The sequence below is a fragment of the Taudactylus pleione genome, unplaced genomic scaffold (assembly GCF_031769625.1).
Source record: "Taudactylus pleione unplaced genomic scaffold, aTauple2 ptg000120l, whole genome shotgun sequence".
NCBI lineage: Eukaryota > Metazoa > Chordata > Amphibia > Anura > Myobatrachidae > Taudactylus > Taudactylus pleione.
This window is the reverse complement of record NW_028284522.1, coordinates 3,054,920-3,081,114: the sequence shown is the minus strand read 5'-3', so window position 1 is coordinate 3,081,114 and position 26,195 is coordinate 3,054,920. Positions and strand designations below refer to the sequence as shown.

General features: G+C 42.9%; 1 protein-coding gene across 2 annotated transcripts in view; it reads left to right on the top strand.

The window, feature by feature from the left end:
- PLSCR5 (phospholipid scramblase family member 5) overlaps positions 1-26,195 on the top strand; it is a 171,877-nt gene that overhangs the window by 41,518 nt on the left and 104,164 nt on the right. For both annotated transcript variants that reach the window (XM_088472080.1, XM_088472081.1), the window contains one exon: positions 19,579-19,799. In XM_088472080.1, coding sequence (XP_088328206.1) covers positions 19,579-19,799 — 221 coding nt within the window. The remainder of the gene's footprint in view (positions 1-19,578; positions 19,800-26,195) is intronic.

Genomic DNA, 26,195 nt, shown 5'->3' with positions numbered 1-26,195 from the left:
GTGCTGTAACCCCCAAAGTACACTACAAACAAAATAAAAAAATATTTTCTGTGTTTGTGAATTGTGTGCGCAGTAGCCGCACGTGCATGAACAAAATAATGCCAAGCGTGCGCCTGTGTCATAAGTAAAGGGCCAGCTGGCTTGACAGTTAAAGGGTGCTGTAACCCCCAAAGTACACTCCAAACAAAATTAAAAAATATTTTCTGTGTTTGTGAATTGTGTGCACTGTGGCTGCACGTGCATCAATAAAGGAGCAGCGCCAAGCGTGCGCCTGTGTCCCAAAAGTAAAGGGCCGGCTGGCTTGACCAATGAAAGGGTGCTGTAATTCCCAAAGGGTACTCCAAACAAAATAAAAATATATTTTCTGTGTTTGTGAATTGTGTGCACTGTGGTTGCACGTGCATCACCAAAAGAGCAGCGCCAAGCGTGCGCCTGTGTCCCATAAGTAAAGGGCCGGCTGGCTTGACCGTTAAAGGGTGCTGTAACCCCCAAAGTACACTCCAAACAAAATAAAAAAATATATTCTGTGTTTGTGAATTGTGTGCACTGTGGCTGCATGTGCATCAACAAAGGAGCAGAGCCAAGCGTGCGCCTGTGTCCCATAAGTAAAGGGCTGGCTGGCTTGTCCGTTAAAGGGTGCTGTAAGCCCCAAAGTACACTCCAAACAAAATAAAAAAATATTTTCTGTGTTTGTGAATTGTGTGCGCAGTAGCCGCACGTGCATCAACAAAGTAGTGCCAAGCGTGCGCCTGTGTCATAAGTAAAGGACCGGCTAGCTTGTCCGCTAAAGGGTGCTGTAACCCCCAAAGTACACTCCAAACAAAATAAAAAAATATTTTCTGTGTTTGTGAATTGTGTGCACTGTGGCTGCACGTGCATCAACAAAGGAGCAGCGCCAAGCGTGCGCCTGTGTCACATAAGTAAAGGGCTAGCTGGAATGTCCGTTAAAGGGTGCTGTAACCCCCAAAGTACACTCCAAACAAAATAAAAAAATATTTTCTGTGTTTGTGAATTGTGTGCACTGTGGCTGCACATGCATCAACAATGGAGCAGCACCAAGCGTGCGCCTGTGTCCCATAAGTAAAGGGCCGGCTAGCTTGACCGTTAAAGGGTGCTGTACCCCCCAAAGGGCACTCCAAACAAAAAAAATATATTTTCTGTGTTTGTGAATTGTGTGCACTGTGGCTGCACGTGCATCAACAAAGGAACAGCGCCAAGCGTGCGCCTGTGTCCCAAAAGTAAAGGGCCGGCTGGCTTGTCCATTAAAGGGTGCTGTAACCCCCAAAGTACACTCCAAACAAAATAAAAAAATATTTTCTGTTTTTGTGAATTGTGTGCGCAGAAGCCGCACGTGCATCAACAAAGTAGTGCCAAGCGTGCGCCTGTGTCATAAGTAAAGGGCTGGCTGGCTTGACCGTTAAAGGGTGCTGTAACCCCCAAAGTACACTCCAAACAAAATAAAAAAATATTTTCTGTGTTTGTGAATTGTGTGCACTGTGGCTGCACTTGCATCAACAAAGGAGCAGCGCCAAGCATGCGCCTGTGTCCCATAAGTAAAGGGCCAGCTGGCTTGTCCATTAAAGGGTGCTGTAACCCCCAAAGTACACTCCAAACAAAATAAAAAAATATTTTCTGTGTTTGTGAATTGTGTGCGCAGTAGCCGCACGTGCATCAACAAAGTAGTGCCAAGCGTGCGCCTGTGTCATAAGTAAAGGGCCGGCTGGCTTGACCGTTAAAGGGTGCTGTAACCCCCAAAGTACACTCCAAACAAAATAAAAAAATATTTTCTGTGTTTGTGTGCGCCTTAGCCGCACGTATATATCAATATAACTTAAATGGAGGACCAAACTTTCTCCGATAAAAATAAAATAGGGAAAGATAAAGAACCACTTCCACCTAGTGCTGAAGCTGCTGCCACTAGTCATGACATAGACGATAACATGCCATCAACGTCGTCTGCCAAGGCCGATGCCCAATGTCAAAGGAGAGGGCACATACAATCCCAAATGACAAAGTTCAGGAAAATGACCTTGAAAAAAACATTTAAATCATCTGAAGAGAAACGTAAACTTGCCAATATGCCATTTACGACACGGAGTGGCAAGGAATGGCTAAGGTCTTTCCCTATGTTCATGACTAGTGGTTCAGCTTCACATGACGATGGAAGCCCTCCTCCCACTAAAAAAATCAAACGAGTTAAGCTGGCAAAAGCACAGCGAAGAACTGTGCGTTCTAAGAAGATATCACAAATCCCCAAGGAGAGTCCAAGTGTGGTGGAGGTTGCTATGTCTGACCTTCCCAGCACTGGATGTGAAGAGGTGGCTCTTTCCACCATTTGCATGCCCCCTGCAAGTGCTGAAAGGAGCAACCACAGTCCACTTGCTGATATGCAAATTGAGGATGTCACTGTTGAAGTACAACAGGATGAGGATACTGGTGTAGCTGGCGCTGAGGAGGAAGTTGGCGAGGAGGATTCTGATGGTGACGTGGTTTGTTTAAATCAGGCTCCGGGGGAGACAGTTGTTGTCTGTGGGATGAAAAAGCCCATCACGGTCATGCCTGGGCAGAAGACCAAACATTCCACCTCTTTGGTCTGGCAATATTTCTATCCAAATCCGGACAACAACTGTCTTGCCATATGTACCATATGTAAAGGTGAAATAAGTAGGGGTAGGGACGTTAACCACCTAGGAACATCCTCCCTTATACGGCTCCTGCAGCGCGTTCATAAAAAGTTACTGTCAAGTTCAGAAACTTTGGCTAATACCTTAAGCAGTCCAGGGACACCTAAATCCCATTGTCCTGTTGTATCCAAGCGCCTGCAAACCACACCGTCAACTCCCTCCTCGTCAATTTCCTCCTTAGTCAGGATCGGAAGTAGTCCTGCAGGCCATGTCACTGGCATGACTGACTCTCCTATCTGGGATTCCTCCGGAGGATCCTGCATTGCTACGCCTCCTGCTGCTGCTGTTGCTGCTGCTAGGAGTCGTTCATCATCCCAGAGAGGAAGTAGGAGCACCACTACTTTTACTAAACAATTGACCCTCCAACAGTCCTTAGCGAGGAGGATGAAGTACGACAGCAGTCATCCTGAAGCAAAACGTATAACTGAGGCATTGACTGCTATGTTGGTGTTAGACGTGCGTCCGGTATTCGCCATTAGTGCAGTGGGATTTAGACAATTGATGGAGATAGTGTGTCCCCGGTTCCAAATCCCATCCAGATTCCACTTCACTAGGCAGGCGATACCGAGACTGTACAGAAACGTCAGAAAAAGTGTCCTCAGTGTCCTGAAAAATGCCGTTGTACCCATTGTCCACTTAACCACGGACATGTGGACAAGTGGAACAGGGCATTATATGACTGTGACAGCCCACTGGGTAGATGTATCACCTTACGCAGCAACAGCAGCAGCATCACCAGTAGCAGCATCTCAGAAACACCAGCTCGTTCCAAGGCAGGCTACGCTGTGTATCACCGGTTTCAGTAAGAGGCACACCGCCGACAGCCTCTTAGAGAAACTGAGGGAAATCATCGCCCAGTGGCTTACCCCACTTAGACCCTCCTGGGGATTTGTGATATCTGACAACGCCACCAATATTGTGCGGGCATTACATCTGGGCAAATTCCAGCACGTCCCATGTTTTGCTCACACAATAAACTTGGTGGTGCAGAATTTTCTGAAAAGCAACAGGGGCGTGCAGGAGACGTTTTGGGTGGCCCGAAAAATTTCTGGCCACTTTCGCCATTCAGCGACTGCGTGCCAAAGACTGGAGCACCAGCAAACACTCTTGAACCTGCCCCGCCATCACCTGAAGCAAGAGGTTGTGACACGGTGGAACTCAACCCTCAACCCTTTGCTTCAGAGGATGGAGGAGCAGCAAAAGGCCATTCAAGCCTATACATCCACCTATGACATAGGCAAAGGAGGGGGTATGCACCTGACTCAAGCACAGTGGAGAATGATTTCTGTGTTGTGCAAGGTTCTCCAGCCCTTCGACCTTGCCACATGTGAAGTCAGTTCAGACACTGCCAGCTTGAGTCAGGTCATTCCCCTCATCAGGCTTTTGCAGAAGCAGCTGGAGAAATTGAAGGAGGAGCTAATACGGAGCGATTCCGCTCGGCATGTGGGACTTGTGGATGAAGCCCTTCATTCGCTTTGCCAGGATTCCAGGGTGGTCAATCTGTTGAAATCAGACCACTACATTTTGGCCACCATGCTCGATCCTAGGTTTAAAGCCTATGTGGTGTCTTTCCAGCCGACACAAGCCTGCAGAGGTGCAAAGACCTGCTGGTGAAAACACTGTCAGCTGAAGTGGAACGTGACACGTCAACAGCTCCTTCTTCATTTTCTTCCGCAACTGGGGCTGCCAGGACAAAATTTAGGTATCCTAAGCAACCCGCTGGCGGTGATGCAGGGCAGGCAGGACCAAGTTTGGACATCTGGTCCGGACTGAAGGACCTGGCAACAATTTCTGACATGTCTACTGTCACTACATATGATACTGTCACCATTGACAGAATGGTGGAGGATTACATCGGTGACAGCATCCATGTAGGCATGTCAGAAAGTCCATACCTGTACTAGCAGGAAAAAGAGGCAATTTGGAGGCCCTTGTACAAACTGGCTCTATTTTACCTGAGTTGCCCCTCCTGCAGTATGTATTCTGAAAGAGTGTTTAGTGCAGCTGGGAACCTTGTCAGCGAAAGGCGTAGGAGGTTGCTTCCACAAAATGTGGAGAAGATGATGTTCATAAAAATGAATTATCAACTCTTCCAGGGAGACCAGCCTCCAGAACGTACAGAGGGAACTGTGGTGGTGGATTCCAGCGGGGACGAGTTAATACTTTGTGAGGATGAGGATCTACACAACACTGAAAAGGGTGAGGAATCGGTGGATGAGGAGGATGAGGACGACATCTTGCCTCCGTAGAGCCATTTTGTGCAGGGACAGATTAATTGCCAGCTTGTTTTGTGGGGGCCCAAATGAACCAATCATTTCAGCCACAGTTGTGTGGCAGACCCTGGCGCTGAAATGATTGCTTTGTTAAAGTGTGCATGTCCTGTTTATACAACATAAGGGTGGGTGGGAGGGCCCAAGGACAATTCCATCTTGCACCTCTTTTTTTTCTTTGCATTATGTACTGTTTGGGGCCTGGTTTTTCAAACTGACATCCTGTCTGCCACTGCAGTATCACTCCTAGATGGGTCACATGTTTGTGCCGCCCACTCGTGTCGCTTAGCATAGTCATCCACCTACCTCGGTGCAACCTTTTGGACATAAAAACACTATTGTGAGATGTGAGGTGTTCAGAATAGACTGGAAATTAGTGTAAATTAAGGTTATTGAGGTTAATAATAGCATAGGAGCAGAAAAACCAACACATTCTGTGATTTTAGCTGTTTTTATGCTTTTTTAAAAAAAAATACAGATCCAAAACACAAAACCCAGAACCCAAAACACGGAAGGGTGGTTTTGGCAAAACCAATCTACATCCAAAACACGAAGAAAGATCCAGATCCAAAACCAAAAAACAAAACACGAAAAGTGGCCGGTGCACACCCCTAGTCAAAAGTTGCACATGAGTTATCACAGACTCAGCAGTGCTAAGTTTCACCGCCACCAGTTGTATAGTTTGAGATACATGGTTTGGAGAAATCAAACAGAGACAAATTTTGGAGGAATTTGTCCTGATTACCTGATCCGCGGTAGCCTCCTGGATGCTGTCCATGCACATCAGTCCGCCTGTTTGCACTGCTCTCAGGGTCTGCATTCTCCTCGCGAGACCTGTGTTTGCAGTGCATGGGTGTCGCCATCTTGGCAATGATCATCTGACTACTTTTAGCCAACCAGTCTCTGGAACTTCCCAGTCATGTGCCAGCCTCCAAAGAACCCTTGAAGAGGCCCTGGGGAACCAGACCCGAGTCAGCATGTTTTCTGTAACTTGATAGTGTTACAGAGACAGTGAAAGAGGCAGTGTTAGATAGAGAGAGGAAGAGATTAAGACAAACAGAGTGAGAAAGAGACAGGGTGAGAAAGAAACACAATGAGAGAAGCTGAGAAATCAATGTGTTGTGTACTATATGCTCATAGTGTTGACATAGTCTGAATGTCAACATTCCATAATGTTTATTTTCTGAAAAAGTTAGCTTTGATAATAATTAAAGTTAGGTTTAGCATTAGGTTTTGGCATACTTACCTCCGAAAAAGAAATTTGCATGGTGGACATGGTGACATCATAGCAATGTCGACATTACAGTTATGTAACTGTCAAGGTTGTGAATGTTGACATTTGACATGTCGACCTACCATTTGCATTCTAAATGCTGACAGTCAAAACATGTCGATGTTCTTGTGTCGACATTATGAATGTAAACATTCTGAACACCTAAAAATTCTACTAAGCCTGGGTATTGGACTGATTGTCCAAAAAAGAGGCTGCTTGCTTGTCTCTATAATATAGAAACCCTAAATCAAAACCATTCTCCCTCCCTGCTGCCTTTTTGGCTAACTAAATTGGTACTCGGAAACCTCCCCAGGGTGTGCCACTGCCCCATACCTCTTTCTGGCTGTGCCATTTTTCCAGTAATATATTCGGAAAGATGATGCATCTGCAGAAGAGAGCATTAGCCATACCTTGACTTCTCCTTCGGGAGCCGGGCACACTACTGCGCATGTGCGGTCTGCTGGGGAAGGATCTGTAGCATCCATCTCCCAGTACATTTTGCGATCAGTAGCCTTTAGATTACAATGACTGGTCCAGAGTCTTTCCTAGATCTCCTGCAGGCACCGTCTCTCCAAAGATAGAAGCAGAAATATGAGCTGCCGGATGTAAGTATAGGGGGGTCCCTGCACACATTATAAATATACCACTAATCAGGCCCATATAGTCTACACCCAATAAATTTTATATGTATTTTTATTGAAATGTACATATATATATATATATATATATATATATATATTATAAATAATACACTATATATATATATATATATATATATATATATATATAGAACAAAAATACAATGGCACCTGGGGTCTTGTGCAAATTTTATATTAAGTAATCCAACATTTCAGGGCTGGATCGCTCTTTTGATAAGGTAACAAAAGTTAAATTAATGCAGTCTTACCTTAAATAGCTTCACCCATTTGTGTGCTCACCAGCCTCGTGGGACACCCTCGTATCTGCGTGATCCCCTGTGATGACGTACAGGTGCCCAGCATACTCCTGTGTCCATGGCAACAGGACGCGCTCTGGCCGCCCGTTGCATTCACAGCTGTAAAAAACATTTATCAGTGACAATACCTTCACCATTAAACACTACACAGAAGCATGTTGATAGCTAATATAAAGTATGATGTTGTTATTAAGAAAGTGCTGATGCAAACAATTACTATGTTTCTCAAAGAGTTAGCAGGTGTTCGATGCTTGCATATCTTAGTGTTCTTGATTAGGTTGGTGAATACCCTTTTAGTGGGGCAACTAAATACAGGACAAAATATACATATATATAGGTATTAGGGATGTGCGCCGACCCCCGTGTTTTGGTTTTGGATCTGGATCTCCCCTGGTTTTGGATCTGGATTGGTTTTGCCAAAACCTCACCTCCGTGTTTTGTTTTTGGGTTTTGGATCTGGATTTTTTTTCTTAAAAATAAAAAAAGAGCTAAAATCACATAAAATGGGTCTTTTTTTGTTCCTACAGTGTTAATAACCTCAATAACATTTATTTCCACTCCAGTCAATTTTGACCACCTCACAGCTCCCAGTATTGATTTTTTCTTCTAAAGGGCCAAAAGGTTGCATCCAGGTTGCTGGCTCAAAACTGATTGATATAATTATTAATAGAGTTGAGGACTGTGCAAAGACGATGGTGGGGTACCCTTGAGGATTGAATAATTGATATTTGATAGTTGGTGCAGCCCCTGGCTGTAAAATTGATAATAAATTAATAAAAAAACAATTTATTGGTGCAGCCCCGGGCTGAATAATTAACAATAAAAAGAAATTCAATGGTGCAGCCCCTGGCTGTAAAATTGATAATAAATTAATAAAAAATCAATTCATTGGTACAGCCCCGGGCGGAATAATTAATAATAAAAATAAATTAATTGGTGCAGCCCCTGGCTGTAAAATTGATAATAAATTAATTTAAAAACAAATCTTTGGTTCCTAAACCAACCATAACATTAATTTAAAATGTCAGGCAGCAATACCACAACCAGCACATAATGGAAAGGAAAAAGGTGCAAGTTGGAAAAGTCCTTGTTCCCTCCCAGCCACCCTTATGTTGTGTACGAAAGAGTTTAACAAACCAATCATTTCAGTGACAAGGACTGCCAGTTGTGGCTGAAATTATTGGTTTGTTTGGACCCCCATAAACCAAGCTGCCAATGTGCATTGCACATGGAAATGAAAATGATCCCATACACAAACTGGCATTACATTACAAGTTATCGTCACCCTCGTCCTTGCCATCCCAATCAGTGTGTACATCCTCTTCTTCACACAATATTAATTTGTCCCCGCTGGAATCCACGATAGGCACCTCTGTAATTTTTTTATGTAATTATTGGTAGAGGTCTTCCTCGTGGAATTTGTAATTCATTTTAATGAACATCATCTTTTCCACATTTTGAGGAAGTAACCTCCTACGCCGATCACTGACAAGGTTGCCAGCTGCACTGAAAACTCTTTCGGAGTACACACTGGAGGGTTGGCAACTTAAGTAATGCAAAGCCAGTTTGTGTATGGGACTCCAAATTGCCTCTTTTTCCTGCCAGTACTGAAAGCGACTGTCTGACATGCCTATTAGGATGTTATCTCTGAAACAGTCCTCCACCATTCTGTGAATGGAGACTGTATCACACATAGTCATGGTAGAAGACATGTCACTAGTAGGCAGTTCTCTCAGGCGCAACCAGATGTCATGTTTTGTTGAACGATCTGCATGACCAGCAGGCATTCTGTAAGGAAAATTTAGTTTTTTCCTGGCAGCTGCAGAAACTGAAGGAGGAGATGATGGAGTTTCACATGTGGCTGCAGCTGACAATTTTTTTTACCAACAGCTCTTTGTATAGTTTTAGATTTTGGTCTGTTGGAAAAAAAACTCACAAGGTATGACTTAAACCTAGGATCCAGAATGGTCGCCAAAATATATTTTTCAGATTTCAATAGATTGATGACTCATGGATCCTGGTGAAGTGAATCAAGGGCTTGATCCACCAGTCCGACATACCTTGCACAATTGCTACATTTCAGCTCCTCCTTCAGTTTCTCCAGCTGTTTTTGCAAAAGTCTGATGAGGGGAATGACCTGACTCAAGCTGGCAGTGTCTGAACTAACTTCACGTGTGGCAAGTTCAAAGGGTTTAGAACCTTGCACAACACGGAAATTATTCTCCACTGCGCTTGAGTAAGGTGCATTCCCCCTCCACGGCCTATGTCATAGGCCGTTGTATAGCCCAGGATGGCCTTTTGCTGTTCCTCCATCAGCTGATGGCAGGGCAAATTTAACAGTACCTGCTGGTCATGCAAACTTTGACAAGCGGTTGCTGAATGTCTAAAATGTCCGATTATTTTGTGGGCCACCGAGAGCATCTCCTGCATGCCATTGTCTTTTAAAAAAAAAAAATTGCACCACCAAATCAATTGTGTGAGCAAAACATGGGACATGTTGGAATTTGCCCACATGTAATGCTCTCACAATATTGGTGGCATTGTCCGAAATCACAAATCCCGAGGAGAGTCCATGTGGGGTAAGCCATTTAGCAATGATTTCCCTGAGTTTTTCTAAGAGGCTCTCAGCGGCATGTCTCTTAGTGAAACCAGTTATACAAAGGGTAGCCTGACTGTATCTGCTGTCTTTTGGTAGATGTTGCTGCTGCTGTTGTTGATGTAGGCAATACACCTACCCAGTGGGCTGTCACAGTCATGTAATCCTTAGTTTGCCCTGTCCCACTTGTCCACATATCAGTGGTCAAGTGGACAGTGGGTACAATGGCATTTCTGAGGACATTAATAAGTTTTTTTTAATGTCCTTGTACAGACTTGGCTGTACAAAAAATAAAAAGACAGTTTATATTTTTTTTGGGGGGTATCCAGAACTTGGGCCCATATGGATGCAGCAGACAGCACCAGCCCAGATGGATCAGCACCAGCCCAGATGGACGCAGCAGACAACACAGCACCAGCCCAGATGGATCAGCAGATATTACAGCAGTGACAGCACAAGGTGGATCAGTAGTGTACCAGCCCAGGACACAGCAGACTGCACAGCACCAGCACAGGTAAGTACTACCTCTCCCAGCCCTACACTACCCACCCTCCCTGTTCAGTCTCCACAGCCGGAGTGAAATGGCGGCCCCCACGTGGTCCTTTATATACATAGAGACAAAAGCTCACGAGCCGCGAGATTTCGTCTCTATTGTTTTGCATCAGTTCTCAAAATTCGGGTGGGTTCGGATTTCTGGGATCCGAACCTGCTCATCTCTAATATATATATATATATATATATATAAGGGGTGAGCGGGTTCGGACTTCTGAAATCCGAACCCCCCCGAGCCCCCCCGATCCGAGTCCGATCCGAGTCAGGCTCGACTTTTCCCGCCTGACTCGGATCTGAAATCGAGGCAAAACGTCATCATCCCGCCTTCTGAGTCTCGCGGGTTTTGGATCCTATATAAGGTACCCGCGTCGGCGCCATTTTCTCACTCGGCTGTGGACAGTGAAGAGGGAGGGTGGGAGTTAGGGCTGGCTGGGCTGTGTAGTGTAGTGTAGTGCTGCTGTTGTCCACTACTTCAAAGTCCATAGGGGCTGGCTGTGTAGTGCTGTGCTGCTGTTGTTAATAGGGGCTGTGTCCACTACAAAGTCCATAGGGGCTGGCTGGACTGTGTTGTGCAGTCAGTTCTCCATAGGGGCTGTGTCCACTCCAAAGTCCTGTGCAGTGTCCCAGTCCTAAAGGGGTGCTGTAGTGTTGTCCAGGGGGTGCTCCCCCCAAGTGCTAAAAAAATAATATATTTTTTGTGTTTGTGAATTGTGTGCGCAGTAGCCGCACGTGCATCAACAAAGTAGTGCCAAGTGTGCGCCTCTGTCATAAGTAAAGGGCCGGCTGACTTGACCATTAAAGGGTGCTGTAACCCCCAAAGTACACTCCAGTCCAAGCCAAAAAAAAAATTATTTTCTGTGTTTGTGAATTGTGTGCGCAGTAGCCGCACGTGCATCAACAAAGTAGTGCCAAGCGTGCGCCTGTGTCATAAGTAAAGGGCCGGCTGGCTTGACCGTTAAACGGTGCTGTAACCCCCAAAGTACACTCCAGTCCAAAAAAATATATATTTTCTGTGTTTGTAAATTGTGTGCGCAGTAGCCGCACGTGCATCAACAAAGGAGCAGCGCGAAGCGTGCGCCTGTGTCCCATAAGTAAAGAGCCGGCTGGCTCATTTCTTAAAGGGTGGTGTAACCCACAAAGTGCACTACTCTCCAGCAAAAATAAAAAAATATTTTCTGTGTTTGTGTGCGCTTTAGCCGCACGTATATATCAATATAACATAAATGGAGGACCAAACTTTCTCTGATAAAAATAAAATAGGGAAAGATCAAGAACCACTTCCTCCTAGTGCTGTTGCTGCTGCTGGGAGTTGTTCATCATCCCAGAGAGGAAGTAGGAACATCACTACTTTTACTAAACAATTGACCCTCCAACAGTCCCTAGCGATGAGGATGAAGTACAGCAGTCATCCTGAAGCAAAACGTATAACTGTGGCCTTGACTGCTATGTTGGTGTTAGATGTGCGTCCGGTATCCGCCATTAGTGAAGTGGGATTTAGACAATTGATGGAGGTAGTGTGTCCCCGGTTCCAAATCTCGTCTAGATTCCATCTGCATCCTCAAAGCAGCAGCGACAAGCGTGCGTCTGTCTGTTAAAGGGTGGTGACTCCCTCAAAGTGTGCTCCACAAACAATAAAAATATTCTTTTTTTTTCTGTCTTTGTGAAATGTGTGGGCTGTAGCCGCACCTGCATCCTTAAAGCAGCAGCGACAAGCGTGCGTCTGTCTGTTAAAGGGTGGTGACACCCTCAAAGTGTGCTACACAAACAATAAAAATATTGTTCTTTTTTTTCTGTCTTTGTGAAATGTGTGGGCTGTAGCCGCACCTGCATCCTTAAAGCAGCAGCGACAAGCGTGCGTCTGTCTGTTAAAGGGTGGTGACACCCTCAAAGTGTGCTACACAAACAATAAAAATATTGTTCTTTTTTTTCTGTCTTTGTGAATTGTGTGGGCTGTAGCCGCACTTGCATCCTCAAAGCAGCAGCGACAAGCATGCGTCTGTCTGTTAAAGGGTGGTGACACCCTCAAAGTGTGCTACACAAACAATAAAAATATTCTTCTTTTTTCTGTCTTTGTGAATTGTGTGGGCTGTAGCCACACTTGCATCCTCAAAGCAGCAGCGACAAGCATGCGTCTGTCTGTTAAAGGGTGGTGACACCCTCAAAGTGTGCTACACAAACAATAAAAATATTCTTCTTTTTTCTGTCTTTGTGAATTGTGTGGGCTGTAGCCGCACTTGCATCCTCAAAGCAGCAGCGACAAGCGTGCGTCTGTCTGTTAAAGGGTGGTGTAACTCTCAAAGTGCTCCAAAAAATAAAAAATGATTTTTTTAATGTGTTTGTGACTTGTGTGCGATGTAGCCGCACGTGCATCAACATAGTAGCAGCGCCAAGCGTGCGCCTGTGTCATAAGTCAAGGGCTGGTTTGGACATCTGGTCCGGACTGAAGGACGTGCCAACAATTTCTGACAAGTCTACTGTCACTGCATATGATACTGTCCTCAAAGCAACAGCGACAAGCGTGCGTCTGTCTGTTAAAGGGTGGTGACACCGTCAAAGTGTGCTACACAAACAATAAAAATATTGTTCTTTTTTTTCTGTCTTTGTGAATTGTGTGGGCTGTAGCCGCACTTGCATCCTCAAAGCAGCAGCGACAAGCGTGCGTCTGTCTGTTAAAGGGTGGTGTAACTCTCAAAGTGCTCCAAAAACTAAAAAACTATTTTTTTGAAGTGTTTGTGACTTGTGTGCGATGTAGCCGCACTTGCATCTTCAAAGCAGCAGCGACAAGCGTGCGTCTGTCTGTTAAAGGGTGGTGACACCCTCAAAGTGTGCTACACAAACAATAAAAATATTCTTCTTCTTTTTTCTGTCTTTGTGAATTGTGTGGGCTGTAGCTGCACTTGCATCCTCAAAGCAGCAGCGACAAGCGTGCATCTGTCTGTTAAAGGGTGGTGTAACCCTCAAAGTGTGCTACACAAACAATAAAAATATTCTTCTTCTTTTTTCTGTCTTTGTGAATTGTGTGGGCTGTAGCCGCACTTGCATCCTCAAAGCAGCAGCGACAAGCGTGCGTCTGTCTGTTAAAGGATTACATCGGTGACAGCATCCAAGTAGGCATGTCAGACAGTCCGTACCTGTACTGGCAGGAAAAAGAAGCAATTTGGAGGTCCCTGTACAAACTGGCTCTATTTTACCTGAGTTGCCCCCCCTCCAGTGTGTACTCCGAAAGAGTGTTTAGTGCAGCCGGGAACCTTGTTAGCGAAAGGCGTAGGAGGTTGCTTCCACAAAATGTGGAGAAGATGATGTTCATAAAATGAATTATCAACTCTTCCAGGGAGACCAGCCTCCAGAACGTACAGAGGGACCTGTGGTTGTGGATTCCAGCGGGGACGAATTAATACTCTGTGAGGATGAGGATGTACACACTGAAGAGGGTGAGGAATCGGTGGATGAGGAGGATGACATCTTGCCTCCGTAGAGCCAGTTTGTGCAGGGACAGATTAATTGCCAGCTTGTTTTGTGGGGGCCCAAACGAACCAATCATTTCAGCCACAGTTGTGTGGCAGACCCTGGCGCTGAAATGATTGCTTTGTTAAAGTGTGCATGTCCTGTTTATACAACATAAGGGTGGGTGGGAGGGCCCAAGGACAATTCCATCTTGCACCTCTTTTTTTTCTTTGCTTTATGTACAGTTTGGGGCCTAGTTTTTCAAACTGCCATCCTGTCTGCCATTGCAGTTTCACGCCTAGATGGGTCACGTGTTTGTGCCGCCCACTCGTGTCGCTTAACATAGTCATCCAGCTACCTCGGTGCAACCTTTCGGACATAAAAACACTATTGTGAGATGTGAGGTGTTCAGAATAGACTGGAAATGAGTGGAAATTAAGCTTATTGAGGTTAATAATAGCATAGGAGCAGAAAAACCTACAAATTCTGTGATTTTAGCTGTTTTTATGCTTTTTTTCAAAAAAATACAGATCCAAAACACAAAACCCAGAACCCAAAACACGGAAGGGTGGTTTTGGCAAAACCAATCCAGATCCAAAACACGAAGAAAGATCCAGATCCAAAACCAAAACACAAAACACGAAAAGTGGCCGGTGCACACCCCTAATATATATATATATATATATATATATATATATACAGGGCTGGATTAAGGTCTGTGGGGGCCCCTGGGCAACAATTACATGCCCTTTATGCAGTGCACCCAGTAGTAGTGCCCCCAGGAGTGTTGCCCCTTATGCAGTGCCCCCTATGCAATGCCCCTGTAGTTATACCCCCAGTAATAGTGTTCCCAATAGTAATGCCCCCTGTATAAATACCCCCAGTAGTAATACCCCTGTAGTTGTGACCCCAGTAGTCATGCCCCCTCTGTGTGCCCAATAGTAATGCCCTCAGTAGTAATACCCCTGTAGTTGTACCCCCTGTTGTAGTGGCACCAGTAGTAATGCCCCCTGTGGTAGTGGCACAGTAGTAATGCCCCCCCGAGTAATGCCCTCAGTAGTAATGACCCCCCGAGTAATGCCCTCAGTAGTAATGTCCCCCCCGAGTAATGCCCCCTGTAGTAATGTCCCCCCCGAGTATTGTCCCCCACAGCAGTGAAAAAGCTGATTGCGCTAAAGAGAAAAAAAAATCATACTTACCTTTACCCCCGCTCCCGCTGCCTTCTGATCCGCTCGGCTGGGGCTGCTCCTCTGCACTATGGGAGAGACGCATGACGTCTCTCCCATAGTTCACTGCCTGAGCTTGAAGCCGGAGCTCACGAGTGAGCTCTAGTCTCCGGCTCAGGCTACCGCTGCGGGTAGGGAGCCGGGGCGCCCGCTGGTTACAATCTCAGCGGGCGCCTGGTCTCTCTGTGCAGCACCGGGGTTAGGTGTCCGGAGGAGGCCGAACTGGTTCAGTCTCCTTCGGTTCACTTTAACCCCGATGGCTGGGTGTGGGGGTCCTTTAGGTGTGGGGGCCCAGGGACGATCGCCCCTGTTGCCCCCCCTTTAATCCAGCCCTGTATATATGTATACAATATGCTCTTCAAATTACAAATAATTATGAAGCTTAGTGTAAATGTTCTAAAAACACCTTCAGTGAGATGAGCTAAAGAGCTAAAGAAGCTGAAAGTTTCTAGAGAAATACAAGACATACCTGTAAAATACACACAATGCTGTAAGTGTAATCTATTTTCCCATTCTATTTCCACATATGGTTCTTACTAGTATTCAAATCTGGCACCTTCTGTGAATTGTAAATTGGATTTAAATTAGAGCTTTTTGGATCACTGTACATCTGCAAATATAAGAAGGACATTTTTATGATATGTCACTCCTGCCATGATGCAAGTTGTATTTACAGGAAAACTGCCACCAATTAGCTACTAGATTTCCGGAAAGAAAATGAATACGATAATGTACATGATGATAGAGAGAGTGAACAAAAGGGCGTTTTGTCTTAGATTCAATTAAGACTTATGTCTTAGTAGGAGACAAGTATTAAACAACATCACTGAAGGACCCCACAGGAGAACATGCCCAGCTTGTAACTGACTCCATGCAGATACTCTTGCCTACAGCAATGCAAACTTTGATGCCTTAGTTTTTTGTTGTTGCAAAGACTGTGATATTTAATGGTTTGCCTTCTATAATCATGTAAAGAGTAGAACCACGTATTGGGGAGGGGTGGTAAAAATAAAAACTGTTCAAGCTTGATCGATCACTGTGGGATGCATATTTTGTATTTAATATAATATTCACTGATGGATTTTCCACGATTGAAACTGTGAAACCTCCCTCAAGCTTTTTTAATGCTGTACTCATCACTCACTTTGCTGTTTTGGTTTAGCTACTTGTACAGAATTTAAATATTGCTCGAGGAATTTAACCAGTAGCTCAATGTTAAATTACAAAACAATTGAAAAACAGCACGTTATAAGTCGCAGGGTAAAACAATTACAAATCAGCATAGAATTTAAAGTTACACAGTGCAATTATGGGCCTGATTCAGAGATGGCGATATGTTCGTATTTAAGTGATTATCGACAGACTGCGCATGGGTCTAAGGGCCTGATTCAGCATGGATTGCTATTGTGCTTATACACACACAACTGCATTGCTAATATCAGCGGTGCTATTTAAATCTGTGCATTCACATTGCGATCACAGCCTGACATAAGGACACCCACTTCCTCTTACTCACATCCGTATACTAGGGGAACGTAGGGAAACAATCGGTAACATCGGACCCATACGCACAGTTAAGGAAGCCCAGATCTCACTCAGGAATTGCTAACTTCTGCACACGCTATGAGACCTCAGGAAGTGATAATCAAATGACCTGCAACCAATGCTGCATCTTTGTGCGCAGATACTTGGATTGCAAAGCAGCAGGTGAGCGTCTCTGTACAAATCCAGGAGGCTGCGACTATGTTCATGTTTTGATTTATTGAATCATACATAGAGCTGAGCCACAGAAGTCACAATATATCTATTCTTTGACATGTATCACATTAAGTGGCCCAATTTATCAATTATTATTTGTGGGATATCCCCTGCAAATAATAAGTATCCAGTGTGTGGTACATGCTATTAATAATTGTAGCCTATAAGTTACAGATCGTAAAAAGACCTACAGATCCCTGCTCTGCACTCTCCACTGGCGCATGCATATTCAGCGGACCGCGCAGGTGCAGTAGTGCGCACGGTTAGCGAAGAAGTGTCCCATGAAAGTATCTTATTCTTACTACTGTATATTTGGGTGATTATTCTATTGTTATTACCAGAAATATCATTCAAGAAATTATAATTATTGGGTCCAGGATCTGATAATAAACAAATATGCCCCTAAGGGTTAAATGCATTAAGTGGTGATAACCCAATAAAATGGGTATCCATGCTTTTCCAACTGTACCAATTATATGAGCCTGGGGGCTTCCAGTAATGGAGGTTGAGCAATGCCCTCCTCAGGGAATGGTTTTCGTAGATTTGGTAACCATGCCTCTGTGCTTGGCCATGCCCCTTCTCTAGCACTGGGATGGGAAGATAATACAGTACTTTTTGTTAGTGCTAAAATGGGATGTCAGATTATCACTGAACAATTTATTTTACATTTATAGATCCTGTTTGAATATTGTTGCCTCTAGGTTTAGTGCAACTTTAAGTTAATTGAAGACCCATCAATAAAACAAATAGAAGCGCCAGGTAATGAAGAGGAACTTTGAAAAAAAACTGTCCTTCTTTCCACATTATATTAAAAGGTATATACATGTCAATTTAGGCCACTGATCTCTAAAGAAAGACACAAGCACAGTGCACACAAGCACTTTACCAAATTGAGTTATGGAACAGGTACAGGAGAAATATACATGCTGAATGTAACTTTATGGTTTTGTGCTCTGCATCAAATAAATGTTCTCTATGGGTCCTATCCAGTGGCTGCTCCAGAGGGGGGTTGCAGTGCAGTCTAAAATTCCAATAGAGGAGCCACACCAAGTGCCAGTGAGTCCTGGCCATCTATGTTTGGCAGCGTTTGAGATGGCAGTTGGTGTGGCTCCCTTATTTGAATTTTGGACTGCGCTGCAGCCCCACCTCTGGAGCCTCCACTGGTCCTATTTAATGTTTAATGTCTTATTTGCTTATAAGCATGCATGTATCTTGAGTTGCATGCATGGTATTTGCAACCCCAAATGTAGCTTTTAGCATATAGTAGATGTGTGCACCTTCCACTACTATATATATATATGTATATATATATATATGTATATATATATATACTGTATATTTTTTAACATTTTGCTGAGGTCCTTTTTTTTTTGTGCTGGGCACCAAGTTTGAAGATCTAAGGAGGTAGTGTGCATAGAGGGCCCTGGTATGGCTGGTCCGACTCTGCTTCCCTGTGGCTGACACCTCCCAGAAGGGCTAACCACCAGTAAGCAGTGTTCCTTTCGAGGTTTCTTCCCACCTGCTACCAGCCTCTACTGCCTCTCTTGTCACATCCCACTCTTCCCTCTACTACTGTAGAGTAATTCACTGGTGGTCAGGGGGTTTTCCGAATCTCCCTTTGGTGTTCACTGTACAGATCATGCCCCAGAAGAACCAGGCACTGATTGTAGATCATAGAGGTGAGAAGTAATTTGCCTTGATTACCCTCACACCACATGTCACAGTAAAGGTGAGTTATATACAAAAGCAACTCTAATAATAGTATACAAGCACTCCCAATTAGGGGCACATTCAGCTCACCCAAAATAAATAACAACTCAGCCACCAGCCCACAAGATTCAGTATTTTACCTGCAGCCCTAGTGCTGATATCACTGCCAGTGGGAGTAAAAATAAATAAAACTCTCTGCAGCCCTTGCACCTGGGGCCATAGACCAGTGATACCTGTTTGGCTCTTGCAAGAAGAGTGAGGGCACATGTGTCAGGAGGTGCAAGTAGACAGAGGGAGAGAGGAATGCAAGAGAGAGGTAGGAAATAGTAGGTAAGTGAGGGAGAAGCCATGAGAGGCACAGAGAGAGAAAGCATGGTGGAAGATTTGTGCTGGGAAGGAGAGGTCTAAGGAATGTTAAGGAAAAGAGTGAAGCCTGTAAAAGGAGAGATCCCTGTAACTAATATGATTCTGTGCAGTCCAGAACTCCGTGTAGACACATAAGGGGGTGCTATGTCTCACAACTTGGGTTTTTTGGGAAGAAACATTCCTTGATTTGTATACAAATTCATTACTAGGATGATATTGTATGGTATACACTGAGATGCTCTCTGTATTGTATGGCAGTCATTATGATGCTCTCTATATTGTATTTGGTTGCAAATTAAAAAGAAGGATTACAGCTGACTACCTTTTAATATTTACAACATACTATTAAAGCTCTCTCTCTCTCTCTCTCTCTCTCTCTCTCTCTCTCTCTCTCTCTCTCTCTCTCTCTCTCTCTCTCTCTATTTCTCTCTCTTGTGCATAATGATACTATGCTCCTAATTTTAGGCCATAAGGGGATTCCCCTTGTCTTAATTAGTGTCCTAATAATAATGATCACAGTTGATGTAAAGCCAAACATGCTGCAAAATAAATATATGCTAATAACTAAAACTGCACCAAATAGTCAAACGTATACCATATTAATACAGACTGCTAATTTCAGGTTTTTTTCCATCAATTATGTTAACTTTGTAAATCGTATAGTTTGTCAGCATAGCCCATTTAAACATTTTATATACTGTAATACTGATAATGCAGTGATATAATTTTTTATTGATTTTACAGTTTTTCTTGGTACTGAAAAGAGCAACAAATATGAAATAAAAGACAACTTTGGACAAAGACTTTATTTTGCAAGGGAGGAAAACATCTATCTTAATAAAAACTTGTGTGGACCATTGCGGCCTTTCACCATGCGCATTTCTAATAACACGGGCCGGGAAGTAATCACAGTTATTAGACCCTTGAGGTGCATTACTTGCTGTTTTCCCTGCTACTTACAAGAGGTTAGTGACTTTGTGTTGATCACGCTTGTTCTAATCGCTCCAGTTTTTTGATGAGCAGCACATGTTCTTCGTTAGACCTTCCTAGATGTCCTAGTAAGGATAAATATAGTTTCAGTGTAGGATCATAACATCTTATATTAATGATTTCAGAGAAAATTAGATAAAGCAATTCTGGCAATGTGATCAAAAAATATATATTAAAAAACATCAAATGACTTTACAGTAGTTTAAAAGGTAGGTAGTCCAACATGACTCATTTTGTAAAACTTTTAAAGAAAGAGAAGGACAGCAATAAACAGATTAGTTTCAACTTTTTAACCACTTCATTATATTTAAACCATGGTTGTCCTCAGTTATGGAGCACAAAATTAGAGAGCTGCATTGCAAAATCGTCTATGGCAGAGCCATGTCTTGCACATGCACCTTGATTCCTTCTAAAGCCTTGTGGAATGACAGAGTTCATGCTGGTTGATAGAAGTAATAGGGTGGAAAGTGTTTTTTCCTTGCAAAGTGTTGGAAGGAGTGCGCTCATGGGCTCTCTCCTATCCAGTATTTTTCAAGCTCAGCAGTCACTAGGACCTTTTAGAGCTCAGCCAGACAGGCCTGACCTCTGACATGTGCATGATTGGCATCTCTGCTCCCTGACGTTTCATGAGAATGGACGGATCCAGGAGACTCACCAGCTGCAGAGCTATACAGAGCCACCGCTCTGTGGGGTGCAATAGTGTTACCATCTGCTGGAGTATTTACCGCTATCACACCCAGCGGACTTCAATGCACAGCAATACGCTAAGCTCCAGGCTGCTTTTATATATATATATATATATATATATATATATATATATATATATATATATATATACATATACAGTCAGGTCCATAAATATTGGGACATTGACATAATTTACAGATTTTGGCCTCTATTCACCACCACAATGGTTTTGAAATGAAACAAACAAGATGTTCTTTAACTGCAGACTTTCAGATTTAATTTGAGGGTAATTACATCCAAATTGGGTGAACGGTGTAGGAATTACAACAGTTTCAATATGTGCCTCCCACTTTTTAAGGGGCCAAAAGTAATGGGACTATCAACTCAAAAGCTATTTCATGGACAGGTGTGGGCTATTCCCTCATTATTTCAATTAAGCAGGTAAAAGGTCTGGAGTTGATTCTAGGTGTGACATTTGCATTTGGAATCAGTTGCTGTCAACTCTCAATATGAGATCCAAAGAGCTGTCACTATCAGTGAAGCAAGCCATCATTAGGCTGAAAAATCAAAACAAACCCATCAGAGAGATAGCAAAAACATTAGGTGTGGCCAAATCAACTGTTTGGAACATGCTTAAAAAGAAAGAACGCACCGGAGAGCTCAGCAACACCAAAAGACCCGGAAGACCACAGAAAACAACTGTGGTGGATGACAAAAGAATTATTTCGATGGTGAAGAAAAACCCCTTCACAACAGTTGGCCAAATCAAGAACACTCTCCAGGAGGTAGATGTATATGTGTCAAAGTCAACAATCAAGAGAAGACTTCACAAGAGTGAATATAGAGGGTTCACCACAAGATGCAAACCATTGGTGAGCCACAAAAACAGGAAGACCAGATTAGAGTTTGCCAAACAACATCTAAAAAAGCCATTACAGTTCTGGAACAACATCCTATGGACAGATGAGACAAAGATCAACTTGTACCAGAGTGATGGGAAGAGAAGGAAAGGAACTGCTCATGATCCAAAACATACCACCTCATCAGTGAAGCATGGTGGTGGTAGTGTCATGGCGTGGGCATGTATGGCTGCCAATGGAACTGGTTCCCTTGTATTTATTGATGTGACTGCTGACAAAAGCAGCAGAATTAATTCTGAAGTGTTTCGGGTAATATTATATGCTCATATTCAGTCAAATGTTTCAGAACTCATTGGACGGCGCTTCACAGTGCAGATGGACAATGACCCGAAGCATACTGCAAAAGCAACCAAAGAGTTTTTTAAGGCTAAAAAGTGGAATGTTATGCAATGGCCAAGTCAATCCCCTGACCTGAATCCGATTGAGCATACATTTCACTTGATGAAGACAAAACTAAAGGGAAAATGCCCCAAGAACAAGCAGGAACTGAAGACATTTGCAGTAGAGGCCTGGCAGAGCATCACCAGGGATGAAACCCAGCGTCTGGTGATGTCTATGCGTTCTAGACTTCAGGCTGTAATTGCCTGTAAAGGATTTGCAACAAAGTATTAAAAAGTGAAAGTTAGATTTAGGATTGTTTAGTTTGTCCCATTACTTTTGGCCCCTTAAAAAGTGGGAGGCACATATAGAAACCGTTGTAATTCCTACACCGTTCACCTGATTTGGATGTAATTATCCTCAAATTAAATCTGAAAGTCTGCAGTTAAATCACATCTTGTTTGTTTCATTTCAAAGCCATTGTGGTGGTGAACAGAGGCCAAAATATGAAATTTCAGTCAATGTCCCAATATTATTGGACCTGACTGTATATATATATATATATATATATATATATAGCACACAAAGGCAGCACTCACAGAACTTTCTTAATATCCAAATAAATGGGAAAGATTTTAATGCCAATGCATCAACGTTTCGGGACTATACGTCCCTTCCTCAGGATGCACAGTACAAAATGACACAAAATAACAAACACACAACAGAGTTTAAATAGCTCACCAGTCTGGACGCATGTCACTCCTCCCGCTAGTCACGCCAGGGACAAGACCGGAACTAGGGCAGCAAGCTTAGCCGGAAGTTCAGTGCGTGTCAAGCACCGGAAATTCCCTGCAAACCAAGCGCCCATGTGGTCTCCACCGGCGCAGCTGCTAGTGGAAATGATACTCTGCCCGACGGTTGCCATAACAACCTACTGGGTACACATAAATGCATACAAATAAAGTGACAATGTCAGCTGCTGCAATAGTGTTACTAGCCATAGGCTCTATAAATACAGTGAAACTGAATAATGTCTTCAGAATAAAAATTATTAAGTGTAAACATGCATATATAAAAACCTTGAGGTGTGAGAGTTGTGAAACGAAAACACATTTAAAATGAATATAAAATGTGAAATAAAAATGATCTGAAAAATATAGTGAAACCACAGCAAATAAAATATGGATACACAACAAAAAATGTGTAGACCTCTATGTAAAAAATGAATGAATGAAAAAATAATAATAGTAAAATTATAAAAACATCAGTGAATAAATGCTGGAAGTACGTAAAATGTGACAAATCTAGCACTAGTAAACAATGAAAATCAAATACACATGTGTGTAAGTGAATAATGACAAATTGTAAAATGAATTAAATAAGTGAATGCATGCATATATAGTAATATAGCAACAGACGATTGCCACATAGCACCAAAACACAAACATAACATAAATAACAATAATATACATCTACATTTAGACGTTGGGATTAAATTGTTTCCTTTAGACGGTGTGGTTCTGGACGTTATATTAGTTGATTCTTAAATTTTTTGTCGCTTATGAAAGTATATGGCTTGTCCGTTAGTGACGGAGAGTGTTACATCGTTCTGTCATCTATGTCATGTTTGATAACCATAGTTGGATTTATGTTGTATGATCGTTAGATATGTCCATATTTTTTATATTTTCTTCTTTTTTTCTTTTTTTGTTGCGATGTGTTTAGGGATTAGTTAATAGCCTGTGTTGCTATATGTATGTATATTTGTATATGTATATTTATGTTATGTATGTGTTTCACAATGTAAAAAAATATATAGTAATTAAAGCCATAAATTATGATAATCTGAGCAATATTTTATAAGAAACACATAAAAGATTAATTCAAAGGAAGGAGGTGTTATACAGTGGTAGAAATGTGGCAGTGATGTAACATGTACAGCATTGTACCGTGAGCCTTTTCAGAATCTACTGCCTCTTCGCTTGCCGAAGTGTCTCCCTGGGGTGTAGAGTAGGCGCGCACCTTGATGTGTGAAGGGTGAACCATATAATGTTCTGGTACAAAAACTAGGCATTTTACATGGCACATCAAGTCTTCTGCATAAATGAGATGTACTGCAAGAATTTTTTAAATTATAAATTATGTGGAATTATTCCCTACCAATTTAACCAAATTGGAAAATAAAAGCAAATGTCTCCTTGGTTGCTAGGGGCTACTGCACTTTCGCATTTTATTTTTAAACATCCTTAATTTTGTGCGCATCAGTTTTCATTAAATTAGTCATTTCAGCACCAGGGACAACTACGTCCCACGGGCCTGATTCAGCAAGGATTGCAACTGCTAAAGCGTATGCAGACGGAAACTTGTTTCTCACTGTGCATGCGTATGCGAAGGCATAGAAGATATTTTTGTTGATACATAAGGATTGAAAGTCTTTTATTGTTGGAACAATCCTATTTCTTAAATACAAGGTGACTGTGGAAAGCGGAGTTACCGTGCATTCACTGATTGGAATAGAACCATTGTCTCTTAGAGTAACCAGTTAAATGAGTGTATACATAGTAACAGAGATTAATGTATTGTGGATCGGACCGTAAAAGTGATATTTTTTCATTAAATGTTCCCTGAATATTAATTTTCTTTGATTGAAAGAATCTCTTCCGGAATCTGTACATTAGTAGCAGCGCTGTTAAAATCCACACTGATGTTACTTACATATATAAAAATAGCTCGAGTGATCCAATTTTAGGTATAACAAAGACCAAGGGAAGACCCTCCTTTATAACAGCGTGGCAAACTGTTAATAAAGAGGAAAGGAGAAAGACAGAGAGAGTAGGGAAAAAAAGAAAACAGAACAGGTTAGAGAAAGAGAACCAATGGAGTGAAACTTCTAACTGAGAGCTGCATAAAATGAATTGATACAGACAGGTATCTGCTAAATGGGGATAGAGTGTTTTGAGAAGCCAACCAAGGACTCCAGACTTTATCAAATGATTTGGCCGAGTTGTTAATTATGCAAGTCATGTACTCCATCTTATAAGTATACCAAATGCGTGAAAGGACTGACTCCATAGGTGACGGTGTCTTCCAGTTGGCATGTCGTAGCAGAGACGATATGGCGTACTCCATTCCCAAGCAAGTAACAGGAGTGGGTGCGTCAGGAATATGACAGGAGGTGTGGCTTTACTATGAGTACAAAGGATGCCAAAATTCATAGTACACCAGCATTTTTCAACCCCGGTATTAAGGACCATACGAGTTCATTCTTAACCGCCCACCAGCAGCTTCACAGGTTTATCATCAACTGTCACATTTTAAAGATCCACGGTGATCTGACAGACATGAACTGTGTGGGGTTCTGAGGATTGAGTTTGAGAACCACTGCAATACACAATGCATAAACAGTACAGTAAATAGTGCAGATAATAAGTTCCCAGCTCCATTGCAGCATTTGAGATGCTAATTAAACAAAACACAACATTCAGAACTAAAAAACATAAAAGCAACTTTCCCATTTCCAAATAGAGAAGGAAACATATATGATTTTTGTAAAGAGAGTATTCTGTACAATATAGCTTTGCTTTTTCAAACATAGTTTCAGCTATTAAACTTCATTTGCATCAATGGGTGTGATTTAAACACATACAACCTTTCAGACGTGGCCTGCAGCCATCATCATCATTCCCAGCTCACAACTTGAATGAGGTTTCTAGCACCCGCAAGTCCAGTCCCTTCAGACAGGCACAATCGTAATGCCCATAACATACCATTACCACGTCTACACCCCTCCCTTCAGCACCATCCCATTGTCAAATGGAGCAAAAAACCTGCATCACAAAAAAATCTGTATATGCAGTAAGAAAAAAAGCAAATTGCTGCTTAAAAAAGTTGCAACTTGCATGTACGAGCAGCTCTAACTGAGGTTCTTTATGTAGTTTATTCTTTAAATTTTCACAATTTTTTCTTTACAACTAGGGGAGACATTTAGGAGACTCAAATAGGTCTCCTAATTTTATTAATAATAGATCCAATGCAATCTATATCTATTAGTAACTGTAACGGTAATATCTGATAATATTATTGTCACGGCCAGGGTATTTCTGCATGGCACTAGGCGAGTGTTACCTGTGAGGTCATTGTGGCGCGGGCTGTCTGGTGGCGGAGCTGGTGTCTGGCGGGGGCTTTGGCTGCGCGCGTTGTTGTGCGGGCCTGTTGTCACTCTGCGCTGGTAAGGCCTGGCAGCGTCTCCATTCCGTTTGGCATGGGCGCCGCCATCTTGCCTTCTGGCCATGTGATGCGGCTGGCCAATCCTGGTGAGTCACGTGTTCCCTCCGGCCAGTAACAGCACGGCATGGGGTATTTAGGAAGGGTCAGTGCCTTCCTTCTTTGCCAGTGCAACGTGTATCTTAGCCTAGCTGAGAGGGAGTTCTCTGTGCTTATCCTGTT